The 11256-nt window shown below is 42.2% G+C and overlaps 1 protein-coding gene across 1 annotated transcript; it reads left to right on the forward strand.

Moving 5' to 3' along the window:
* Positions 1 to 261: 261 nt before the first annotated feature.
* On the forward strand, positions 262 to 9758 carry bloc1s1 (biogenesis of lysosomal organelles complex-1, subunit 1). The gene is made up of 4 exons (XM_041887292.2): positions 262 to 517; positions 3846 to 3918; positions 6654 to 6786; positions 8461 to 9758. The coding sequence occupies exons 1-4, from the start codon at positions 457 to 459 to the stop codon at positions 8569 to 8571; spliced, it is 378 nt and encodes a 125-aa protein (XP_041743226.1). The 5' UTR covers positions 262 to 456; the 3' UTR covers positions 8572 to 9758.
* The last annotated feature ends 1498 nt before the right edge of the window (positions 9759 to 11256 follow it).

Raw genomic sequence — 11256 nt, forward strand, 5'->3', positions numbered from 1 at the left:
TTTGACTTCAAGAGTTACAGGGTGTGTTGAGTGGTGGTGTCATGGTGCAGGAGCAGATAGGGTCAAAGTAGTGGAAGGAGGTAGTGGGTTTTTAATGAGTGTCGGGTTAGTTGGTAGGGTGTTTCTTTTTTTTATCTTCCCTTTTCCAAAAAATTTTTTATCACCAAGTACAATGGATGTATGTTATAGTCCAGTTGGGGGCAGTAATGCAACATATTGGATGCCAACCGCCGTTAAACTCCAAAGAAGAAATAAAAACGGATCTGAAGTCAATATTGCGTTATTTGGGCAATTTCAGCTTTGGGATGGCAAACTGATCCTACGAGAAACGCACTTGGTCATCATTACGTGGTCTCGTGTGACAACAGCTGTAAATCCTGCTAGCTCTCATGTCCCTGCTAGATAAATGAAAATATATTGAACAAATAAATTAAGGTAGCGAAAAATAAAGTAAAAATGCTTTCTCGTTTATTGAAGGAGCACCAAGCTAAGCAGAACGAGAGAAAAGAACTCCAAGGTGAGGGGAAATAACGTCTAGTGTGATGCTGCAGCTAGCTAGCTATGCTAAAAACAACAGCTAGGAAAATTAGCTAGCTAGTTAGTTAGCTGCAGCAACAAGGTTCTGAACGTATAACAACAAACAACCGTTAGAAATGCATGAGTCAAGCAAATTGTGAATTTCGTGACGATAACTGGATTTATAGTTAGCTAGCTCTGGACGACAACGACGAGTTGCCTCTGCTAGTATTTGAACTCGTACTGACGCCCAGGGTCAGGCAGTTCGCTAACTAGCCCCTGGAATCGACGTTATACCGCATATATATATATATGTATGTGTGTGTGTGTGGTTATATACTGTACATTTACTCCAAGGGTTACTCAAGTTTTGGGCGAACACAGCTAACTAGAAGACGCTTGTCTTGTTTTGTACGCTTTGTACAAAATAATAAAATGCAGGACGACAGGATATTTATAAACGTACCTCTTTATTAACTAGCTATAACGTGCATGTCCATGTGTCTCTGGCCATGATCATCTTAGAATGACCTCACCACCTGGGTGGTCTAACCCAATCATTGCACAGTATGATGCATCCAATTACAATTCAGTATGGTGACACATATGAATATTACATCCCCCCTTCTTTTAAAAAAAAGAAAAAATATGTGGAACAATAAAGCGTTTCTTTTGAATATATGCTCTGTAGTTTGAACTCGAGGTAAGTAACCATTTAAACTGCACCAACTGCATCAACATAACAGACAAACAATGATTCAGCATATTGTTATTTTTAGAACAAATATTTCTCAGCAACTCAGCTTTTCACTGTAGCAATGACATCTCAACATATCAAACAAATACAATACCAAAGCATTTCAAGTTAACTTTCAATAACAAGTTTACAGTCTGGAAACTCTTTTAGGGCAGCGATCCGCCTACACCCTTTGACATTTCACAGGTCTAGGACAGCTCTAGGCTTGACCTCTCTTCCTGACCTTGTGTGATATGAAGCTGAGCATGCTTCTGTGTCAGTCAACAGTTCTTGTGGTGTTGCAGGTAAGTATGGTGTATGTTGTGTTGTGTCTGTGTTTAGTCCATCCCGTTCTCTTTCAGGGGAACAGTTCATCTCGTCAGTGTGTTGTTCTTTTGTGTTCAGTAGGTGACGACGATTGAGGCGGTACACCGCTCCTTCTGCGGTGCGAACGTGATATGAACGTTCAGTGTCAGCTGGTTGGATGACGACTGCTGGCTTCCAGTAGCCATGCTCCTGGATTCTAACTGACTCTCATTCGTTCAGTGGTGGCAGTGGTCTGGCTGACCTGTCGTAGTATCGCTTTTGCTGTTGCTGTCTCTGTGCACGTTTTGCATGCACTTCCTTGAGCTAGCTGACGACCTCAGGTTGCAGCTGCTGGTTGGTGCTGGGGAGGATTGAGCGAAGTCTGCGGCTCATCAACAGCTGGGCTGGTGATTTGAGGTTGTCAACTGGAGTGTTGCGGTATTCAAGGAGACTGAGGTAGGGTCTCTCTTGTCTGCTTTTGCTTTGTCCATGAGTGATTTAGCGATCTGCACAGATTTTTCAGCAAGGCCATTACTTTGAGGGTAATGTGGGCTTGTGGTGACGTGTGTGAACTCCCATGCTTTTGTGAAGGATTCAAACTCATTTGATTTGTAACAGGGCCCATTGTCAGATATTAAAGTCTCTACAATGCCATGCCTGGCAAAGGCTGCTTTCAGCTTGTGTATCACAGCTGCAGATGTGGTGCTGTGAAGCTTGTCGAGTTCAAAGTATCTGCTGTAGTAGTCCACTGTTATAATGTAGTCCTCGTTGTTCCACGTGAACAGATCGGTTGCGCACGACCTGCCAGGGTCGGTCTGGGATACGGTGAGGTAACATTGGCTCTTTGGTGTTCGAGGGGCGTCGTTCAAGACACGTGGGGCATTTACCAACCATGTCCTCTATTTGTTTGCACATTCCGGGCCAAAACAAAATGTCCCGTGCTCTCTGTTTGCACTTTTCCATGCCCATGTGTCCAGCATGGATCTTTGTCAAAATCTCTTCTCTGAGACTGGTAGGAATGATGATTTTCTCTCCTTTGAAAATGATTCCGTTGATCTGTGATAGTTCGTCACGATGGTTCCAGAACTCTGAGACGCTCTGAGGGCATTTTCTCCTCTCCTCAGGCCATCCTGACTGTATGACTTTCCTCAGCTGTGTGAGTTGTGTGTCTTTTTCTGTTTCTGCTCGGATCTCCTTCAGTTTTGTGTCACTAACTGGTAAGTTGCTGTACACAGTGTGCACCTGCATGTCCATGCCTTCACTGAGGCTGCTGTCCTTGTAGGTAAGAAACTTCCTGGAGAGTGTGTCTGCGACAGGGATGTCTTTGTCTGGACGGTGAGTGATTGTGAAGTCGTATTTTTGTAGTTGAAGGATCATTCTCTGTAGCCTTGGCGGGGCTGCGGCTAACGGTTTCCTCATGATTGACTCGAGGGGCTTGTGGTCTGATTCCACAATGACTTGTCGTCCATAGACATACTGATGGAAACGCTTACATCCGAACAGAATGGCGTACAGCTCCTTTTCGATTTGAGCGTAGTTGATTTCACAGTCTGTAGTCTCCGTCTGCCCAGCGGGGATGATGTGACCAGCGCTGTGTTCTCGCCGGTAACTCCAGGCCTGTTGTATGTATCCCACTTCTGACACCATGTCTTGTTTTGTACGCTTTGTACAAAATAATAAAATGCAGGACGACAGGATATTTATAAACGTACCTCTTTATTAACTAGCTATAACGTGCATGTCCATGTGTCTCTGGCCATGATCATCTTAGAATGACCTCACCACCTGGGTGGTCTTAACCAATCATTGCACAGTATGATGCATCCAATTACAATTCAGTATGGTGACACATATGAATATTACAACGCTAACGTTAGCGTGTTCTTAACTTGATGGCTAACCTAGCTACGTTATGCTATTCCACCCATGACATGATAGGTGGGGTGTATTCATTCCGCCGATTCTAGTGGTGGCGGCTACCTAAATTTGTCCAATAGCAAGAAACTCCCGTTTTGCTCCGTTTGCATTCCGTTTGGTTCTTAAACGGTAAACGTTTTCTGTAGATGTATTCATTACGCCTATTCTGTTGTTGCAAAACGTTTTGCAATAGAAACTGTTTACTCCAAACTGTAAACGTTTTGCAACGAAAATGAGTTTAGATTGGACAAATTCAGGTAGGTCCCTCCCTGTTTTGTTCCGTTTGCTCGATTTGTTTCAATTTGTTTGTTAAACGGTTTCCGTTGCAAGACGTAATGAATACACTCCTGTTTTCTTTTGCCCTGCTCAGAGAGACGCAGACGAGAGGCAATTGCTGCGGCCACCTGTCTAACAGAAGCCTTGGTGGACCACCTCAATGTTGGGTATGTGAATAATGGCCAGTAGCTAGCTTGTGTTGTTTACCCCTGTTGGGACCTATAAAATCTGTATTTATTTTTTGCCTGATTACGTTTTGTTTTTCCCAAATTCGGTTTTCGCCATTTAGTTTTTCACAGTTTCAGTTTTCGCTCTCATTCACTTTATTGTATTTGATTTTTTTTTTAACAATTGAATGTTCTAAGTCCACAAAAATGTTTAAACTGCATCAGGATACTTTTTTTAGGTCTGGGATTTCTTCCCGAAAATTCGATTTTTGTGTGTAGTTACCCTTTAATGCAAGTGGGCACCAGGAAGATACCTTTGTTTGGTTAAGCGGTGTTGTTGTAGGGCTCATGTGATTGCAGAGTTTGCAAAACAAATGGCCACTGTATTGATGCAAATAATCATAATATTATTCTGCCATGTATGCATAGGCTACTTTGTTGTTAACATTTAATTGAGAAGGTTTTTGGGAAAGCCTTTCCATCTCTACCAGAATAATGTTATCATTAGCATCATCGCTAACGGCTACACGGTGTACGCACCGCACACACCCACTCAGACAGGGTCATTCCTGTGCCGTTTCAGAAAGTTGCATGAAAATAGGAATCACTGATGCAGTTTGTTCGTCTTATGATTCACTTGGGCAAATGAATGCATTTTTCTCATTTCTGTTCAATAGCTTTATTTGATTTCCAAACAAGTTAAATATATTGTTAAATTCCGTTTTATTGTCGGGATTCCGTCCGCAATACTGATTTTTTTTATAGGGCCCTACCCCTGTTTTTATGTACCCATCATTCAGCTGTTCAACTCGGCCAATTCCGATCAAATGCCTTGACACGTGACCAATTAGGCCTGTTTTGTAACCTGCATTGAAAGTGTTTAGCTACCGTCTTGTATTTGAACTGTAGCCTTGGTTTATAGCTTTTTGTCACAGAGGTTTTTAAACCCAACATTGCAACACTTGTGAAGCAGACTCTGCATACCGGACCGGGGTTTGAGAAGTCAATGAGAGAATTGAACTGATTCCTTAGTAGTTCATTTTCTCGATTTCTGAAGGCACAACATAGATTAAAACCCATGTTTTAAGTAGCTGAACCATGCCATTACTACATCCTCATAAAAGTGACAAACTGACACGTTTTCATTTTCGTCAAAAACAACTTTATATCGAGTGGACGGCATGCACATGCGCAGTTCGGAGTGACTTGACCGTTATACCCGACGATGTGTTTCTGCACATGATCTTAGGTAGCTAACGTCTCCATGATATCGCCTACAGGCGTGATAGGCGGACACTGCTTCTCCAATAGAAATCCCCTATCTTCCTTACTAAGCAATCGTCGATTTTATAACAGAAAATGCCTGCAAATTTCCCCGTCACAGATTAAATTTAATCCTGGACTAAAAAAAACCTGTCTGTGTGCTTAGCCTTCAATCACTGTGTTAACCAATGATGGCATGTGACTCCACAGCACATTGTACACCCTGGTAATATTTCAGTAGTACAAAAGTTAATTAAAATCAAATGTTATTTGTGCTGAATACAATGGGTGTAGACCTTAATGTGAAATGCTTACTTACAAGCCCTTAACAACAATGCTGTAGCTCAGTTGGTAGAGCATGGCGTTTGCAACGCCAGGGTTGTGGGTTCGATTCCCACGGAGGGCCAGTATGAAAAATGTATGCACTCACTAACTTTAAGTCGCTCTGGATAAGAGCGTCTGCTAAATGACTAAAATGTAAGAAAATAAGAGTGAAGAAAATATTTACGAAATAAAGTTTTTTGTCTTTTTAAGTAGAACAATAATGAGGCTATATACAGGGGGTATCGGTACCGAGTCAATGTGTGGGGTACAGGTTAGTCGAGGTAATTTAGGTAATATGTACATGTAGGTAGGGGTAAAAGTGACTATACGTAGATAATAGATAATACACAGTGAGTAGCAGCGGCACAAAAAAAGGGGAGGGGTCAATGCAAATAGTCCGGGTAGTCATTTGATTAATTGTTCAGCAGTCTTATGGCTTGGGGTTAAAAGCTGTTAAGGAGCCTTTTGGACCTAGACTCGGCGCTCTGGTGCCGCTTGCCGTGCGGTAGCAGAGAGAACAGTGTATGACTTGGGTGGCTGGAGTCTTTTTGACAATTTTTTTGGGGCCTTCCTCTGACAACGCATAGTTTAGAGGTTCTGGATGGCAGGAAGCTTGATCTAGTGGCGAAACCAAAGAATAGCATCTAATGGAAACATTTGGACTTGACCACCTCGGTTGCGACACTACATTCAATTACAGTTAACGAAAGGAGGATAAAGTCAAGTGTAGAAACCAACCTTTTATTTTATTTTTGTTATGAAGGATTTCATAAGGACATATTTTTACACTTTCTTAACCACTGCTTTCGGTCTAATTTCTCTTCCGTTTCCAATATCCAATAGAATGTCTTTGCCCATAAGATGTCATCAGATCAACCTTTTATTAAATGTTGCTTAGGCCTCTGTAGCTCTATTGGTAGAGCATGGCGCTTGTAACGCCAGGGTAGTGGGTTCGATCCCCGGGACCACCCATACGTAAAAATGTATGCGCACATGACTGTAAGTCGCTTTGGATAAAAGCGTCTGCTAAATGGCATTATTATTATTATTATTATTATTATCCTCATGTGAAGTCTTCTGATCTCCATGCCTCCTTAAAATCTTGTTGTACTAATCTTACAGTTGCTGTGTGTGATGTTTAATTCCAGGGTGGCCCAGGCGTATGTGAACCAGAGGAAGCTGGACCATGAGGTGAAGACGTTACAGGTGCAGGCCAGCCAGTTCTCCAAGCAGACCGCTCAGTGGATCAGTATGGTGGAAGGATTCAACCAGGCCCTGAAGGTACACACACTACACAGTATGGTCTTAGATTAGTAGCCATTTTCCCTAAATCCTTTTATGTTTGTCGAATGATAGCAGCCCCCCCCATGAGTGTTTCAAATCTGAAGAGAAGTACAATATAACTTTCCTTTGGGAACAAAACAAACTGGTATATTGGGTATCTTTTCAGTTGACTTTTTCACCCGTTCTAATGTACGTTTAGTCCTGCCACATTCCCAGCCAGGCAAACATGTTAAATAAAACCTTATGTTCAAAAGCATTTTAGCTAAAACATGTGATACTTAACATTTAGTAGGCCTCAAACTCATCAAAGCTATATATATATATCTATCACAGATAATGAGCTACTGTTCTTCTTACCAAGGCTCAAACACAGCGTTAAGCCAATCTCTGCCTGTCTGTGTTAACATCGACACCAGTAGATGACTACGGTATGGAGGGAAATCCAAACCCTTTCGTTGAACATCAAACACCACATTCCCTCTCTCTCTGTCTGTCTGTAACCTTCCAGGAAGCTGTATTATAGGTGCATTATGAATGTGTCATATACCTTGGCTTGGTCAGGAAGAACAGAGTGAGAGAGTAAGGTTGATTTTATTTTGTTAATCTTTAAGTCTTTTGACGCTACCGTGCGTCAATCTAAGTAACATAATAAAAAAAATCCCCATCAAAATCCATCAGTTTAAGCTAGAGATATCATGGCATCCGCCTATTTCGCCTTCCGGATCAATCCACCGTATCCGCCGATGTCGGCCTTCCGGATCAATCCACCGTATCCGCCGATGTCGGCCTTCCAGATCTGCAAACAGCGGTGTTTGTCAGACCATGAGACATCCCGAAAATCGGTTTGCTCTACAACCCCCACAGGTGTCTCGGGACTCGTCTGAAGTCGGTACATCCGATCTGCCAACTTCTGTCTGTAGTGTCCGAACCGTTTGAGCTACAAACTAATATGACCCCTCTATGGAAAGGGGAGACTCTCACGAACACGATGGTAATCCATACAAACGAATGGAAGTATGGAGGTAGTTTTGTGCCAACAAATATAAGGGGTTCAATATGTGTCCCAACATTTGTTTATTTCCTGAACTTTCTTATATCTCCTAGATATAGGACAGACACTTCTAAACCTTATTCCTTATGGTTTATTTAGACTTTTTTTTGCCATTTGTGTTATTCAATGTGTTTGTATGGGCTATAGTAGCAAAAGCGAAATGTAATCTTTTATCAAATTATACATTTTTTTTATACCTAAAGGGGTCCTAAAATTCAAAATCAAATAGCTAAATGAGCCATGGTCTGATGATCTTAAAACAATTTCCGTATGTTAGCTTAGTGGAGGTTAAATAGCTCTGAGCCATCTCCGTCACAGCTCACTCATGCTTTGTCATTAAGAGGATGACTCTCAGGACTGTCTGACGATGAAATGTCAGGTGCTCACTCATAAAGTTAATGTCACCCCCCTTGTCACAAAGTTGATAATGTCACCCCCCTTGTGGTATGAAGTAGCTGCAACAACTGTATAGTCTATAACATGTATGCTACTTATTCATGAACTTCTGACATTTTTTGTTGTAACTCTTCCCATTGTGTCCTTAGTATTGACCCCTTAATAAGGCAGCTCTAGCCTCTAACCTTTTTTAAAAAAATTTTTAATGTTTTTGTCTTGAACAGGAAATAGGTGATGTGGAGAACTGGGCTCGCAGTATTGAGATGGACATGAGAACCGTCGCCACAGCTCTGGAGTACGTACACAAGGGTCAGGTCACATCAGCCTCGTCGTAGACACACTGAACCATAACCTGGAACTGATGGCCCGCTGCTAACTTCAGTAGCTGGACACTTTCACTGTGAAAGAGTGGTGGACTTACCACGGATACCAGGATTCTGGTCGAAGAACCATCTGAAAAGTTGATTCAAGGCTTCAGTGATTACTAAAGGCTTTAAGGCTCGCCCAGTGTTCATGAGGTGACGCGTTGTGTTACAGCAGGAACTGAATATCTGTGGACAAATAAACCTTATTGAAAAGAGCGCCTATGGCCCATCTGCAATGTTGTTTTGTCCTCAACACTTTTAATTGTTAAAGGTCTGTACCAAATATATATTAACTGTCGTGGAAATACCTAACCAATTGTCCTCAGACCAGGTATAATGGGCTTCAGATGGGTCCATGTGAATTTAGCAACACTCCTAATGATTTCGCTGTTTGCACAAACGTTGTTTCCTTTGTGAGTCTATCTGTGTGGGCGAACAAGACCAAGCATATCTAATAATCAATTGAACGGGGCAATGCAACGTTTTAACAAATTTCACTTTTACACTTTTTACGATCTTCTGCAAAGAGAAATAGTTCAGATTGGTTTTAGTCTGTCTTTCGGGTACTAGTCAGTCGTTCTCTGAAGTTAGGCCATGATCCTATTCCCATGAGGATGAACAGGACTTTGAAATGTGGATTAGCGAGCGAGTCGTTGGAACAAAAGAGGCCTGTGTGTGAAATAGTACTATGGAGAAATAGGATTTATTTGCTTGTAATTGGTCGCCTGTTTTTAGAAGGAGAGATTTGTCTGGTAACTGCCAACTCTCCTGTATGACTAAAACTACCTAGCCTGGTTAAACCAGACTGACTGAATGATGCGTTCGCCAGTGATGTCAGTCTGGTTTAAGCAGGTGGTATTTGTACCCTGTTTTAATAGAAGCGACGTTTAAACATCTCAAGTCTCTTACTGCTTGAAAACCTTTTGGATCATGTATGTTCAATTAATCACTCTCTCTCACGGTGTGTTGTAGCCTGAGTGCCAGTCAGTTTCAGCTATCGTACCAACTCGTTGTCATGACAAACAATGACCGCAATGGAATTGACAAGAACAAATGGATCTGGGGGACCAGGCTATATATATATCAAATGCTTGTCTTTGAACTCTGTTTTGATGTGATGTTTCTCTGTTCTTGAATAAAGAAATTAAGTAATGGTGGATGTTTTGTATTGTTGTTGGATTGTGGAATCCATTTAATCCAGCCACAGAACAAAGTAAAACAACGAGAGAAGGTTGTTACATCACTGGAGCTCAATCACATTCCTGTTTAGTAACCACTCTCTTTCATAAGTTCTGACAACCTCATGACGTTTGGGTTATTGCATGCACAAATTAATCTAAAATACAACCACAAAATAATCAAACCCGTAGGTGACGAACCCAACTTTACCAGAGTTGGTGCACTCACTGAACTCTGCCATTAATGTGTGTGAGTAGGCCTAGTCTAGATGATAATGAACTAGTTCACTAACTAATTCACTAGTCAAAGAGAAAAGAAGGTGATTTGGAAGCAGATTTTTACATTTAAGCAACATGCAATTGACCTGAATATGTACTCGTGGTTTAAAGGGCATATGAGGTCTCCATAGACCTATAGTGCCTTTGGAATGTATTCAGACCCCTTGACTTTTTCCAAATGTTACGTTTACAGGCTTACTCTAGAATGGATTAAATAAATACAATTATTCTAATCTACACACAATACCCATAATGACAAAGCAAAAACAGTAAAAAAATGAAATGTCTTTATTTACATAAGTATTCAGACCCTTTGCTATGAGACTCAAAATGGAGCTCAGGTGCATCCTGTTTCCATTGATCATCCTTGAGATGTTCCTACAACTTGATTGGAGTCCAATTGATTGAACATGATTTGGAAAGGCACACAACTGTCTATGAAAGGTCCCACAGTTGACAGGGCATGTCACAGCAAAAACCAAGCCATGAGGTTGAAGCAATTGTCCGTAGAGCTCAGAGACAGGATTGTGTCGAGGCACAGATCTGGGGACCTGCAGCATTGAAGGACCCCAAGAATACAGTGGTTTCCATCATTCTTAAATGGAAGAAGTTTGGAACCATCAAGATTCTTCCTAGAGCTCGCCGCCCGGCCAAACTGAGCAATCGTTTTGAGAATGGCCTTGGTCAGGGAGGTGACCAAGAATCCGATGGTCACTCTGACAGAGCTCTAGAGTTCCTCTGTGGAGATGGGAGAACTTTCCAGAAGGACAACCATCTCTGCAGCACTCCACCAATCAGGCCTTTATGGTAGTGGCCATATGGAAGCCACTCCTCAGTAAAAGATTCTCTTTGGTCTGAATGCCAAGCGTCACATCTGGAGGAAACCTGGCACCATCCCTACGGTGAAGCATGGTGGGGGCAGCATCATGCTGTGGGGATGTTTTTCAGCAGCAGGGACTGGGGGACTAGTCAGGGTCGAGGGAAAGATGAACGGAGGAAAGTGCAGAGAGATCCTTGATGAAAACCTGCTCCAGAGTGCTCAGGACCTCACATTGGGGCGAAGGTTCACCTTCCAACAGGACAATGACCCTAAGCACACAGCCAAGACAACGCAGGAGTGGCTTCGGGACAAGTCTCTGAATGTCCTTGAGTGGCCCAGCCAGAGCCTGCACTTGAACCTGATCGAACATCTCTGGAG

Source organism: Coregonus clupeaformis, chromosome 10, assembly GCF_020615455.1.
Source record: "Coregonus clupeaformis isolate EN_2021a chromosome 10, ASM2061545v1, whole genome shotgun sequence".
NCBI classification, from domain to species: domain Eukaryota; kingdom Metazoa; phylum Chordata; class Actinopteri; order Salmoniformes; family Salmonidae; genus Coregonus; species Coregonus clupeaformis.

Coding starts and splice junctions, on each gene's coding strand:
- bloc1s1 (XM_041887292.2), top strand. CDS start 457: ATGCTTTCTCGTTTATTGAAGGAGCACCAAGCTAAGCAGAACGAGAGA. Junction 518..3,845: donor CGAGAGAAAAGAACTCCAAG/GTGAGGGGAAAT, acceptor TGCCCTGCTCAG/AGAGACGCAGACGAGAGGCA. Junction 6,787..8,460: donor GATTCAACCAGGCCCTGAAG/GTACACACACTA, acceptor TGTCTTGAACAG/GAAATAGGTGATGTGGAGAA.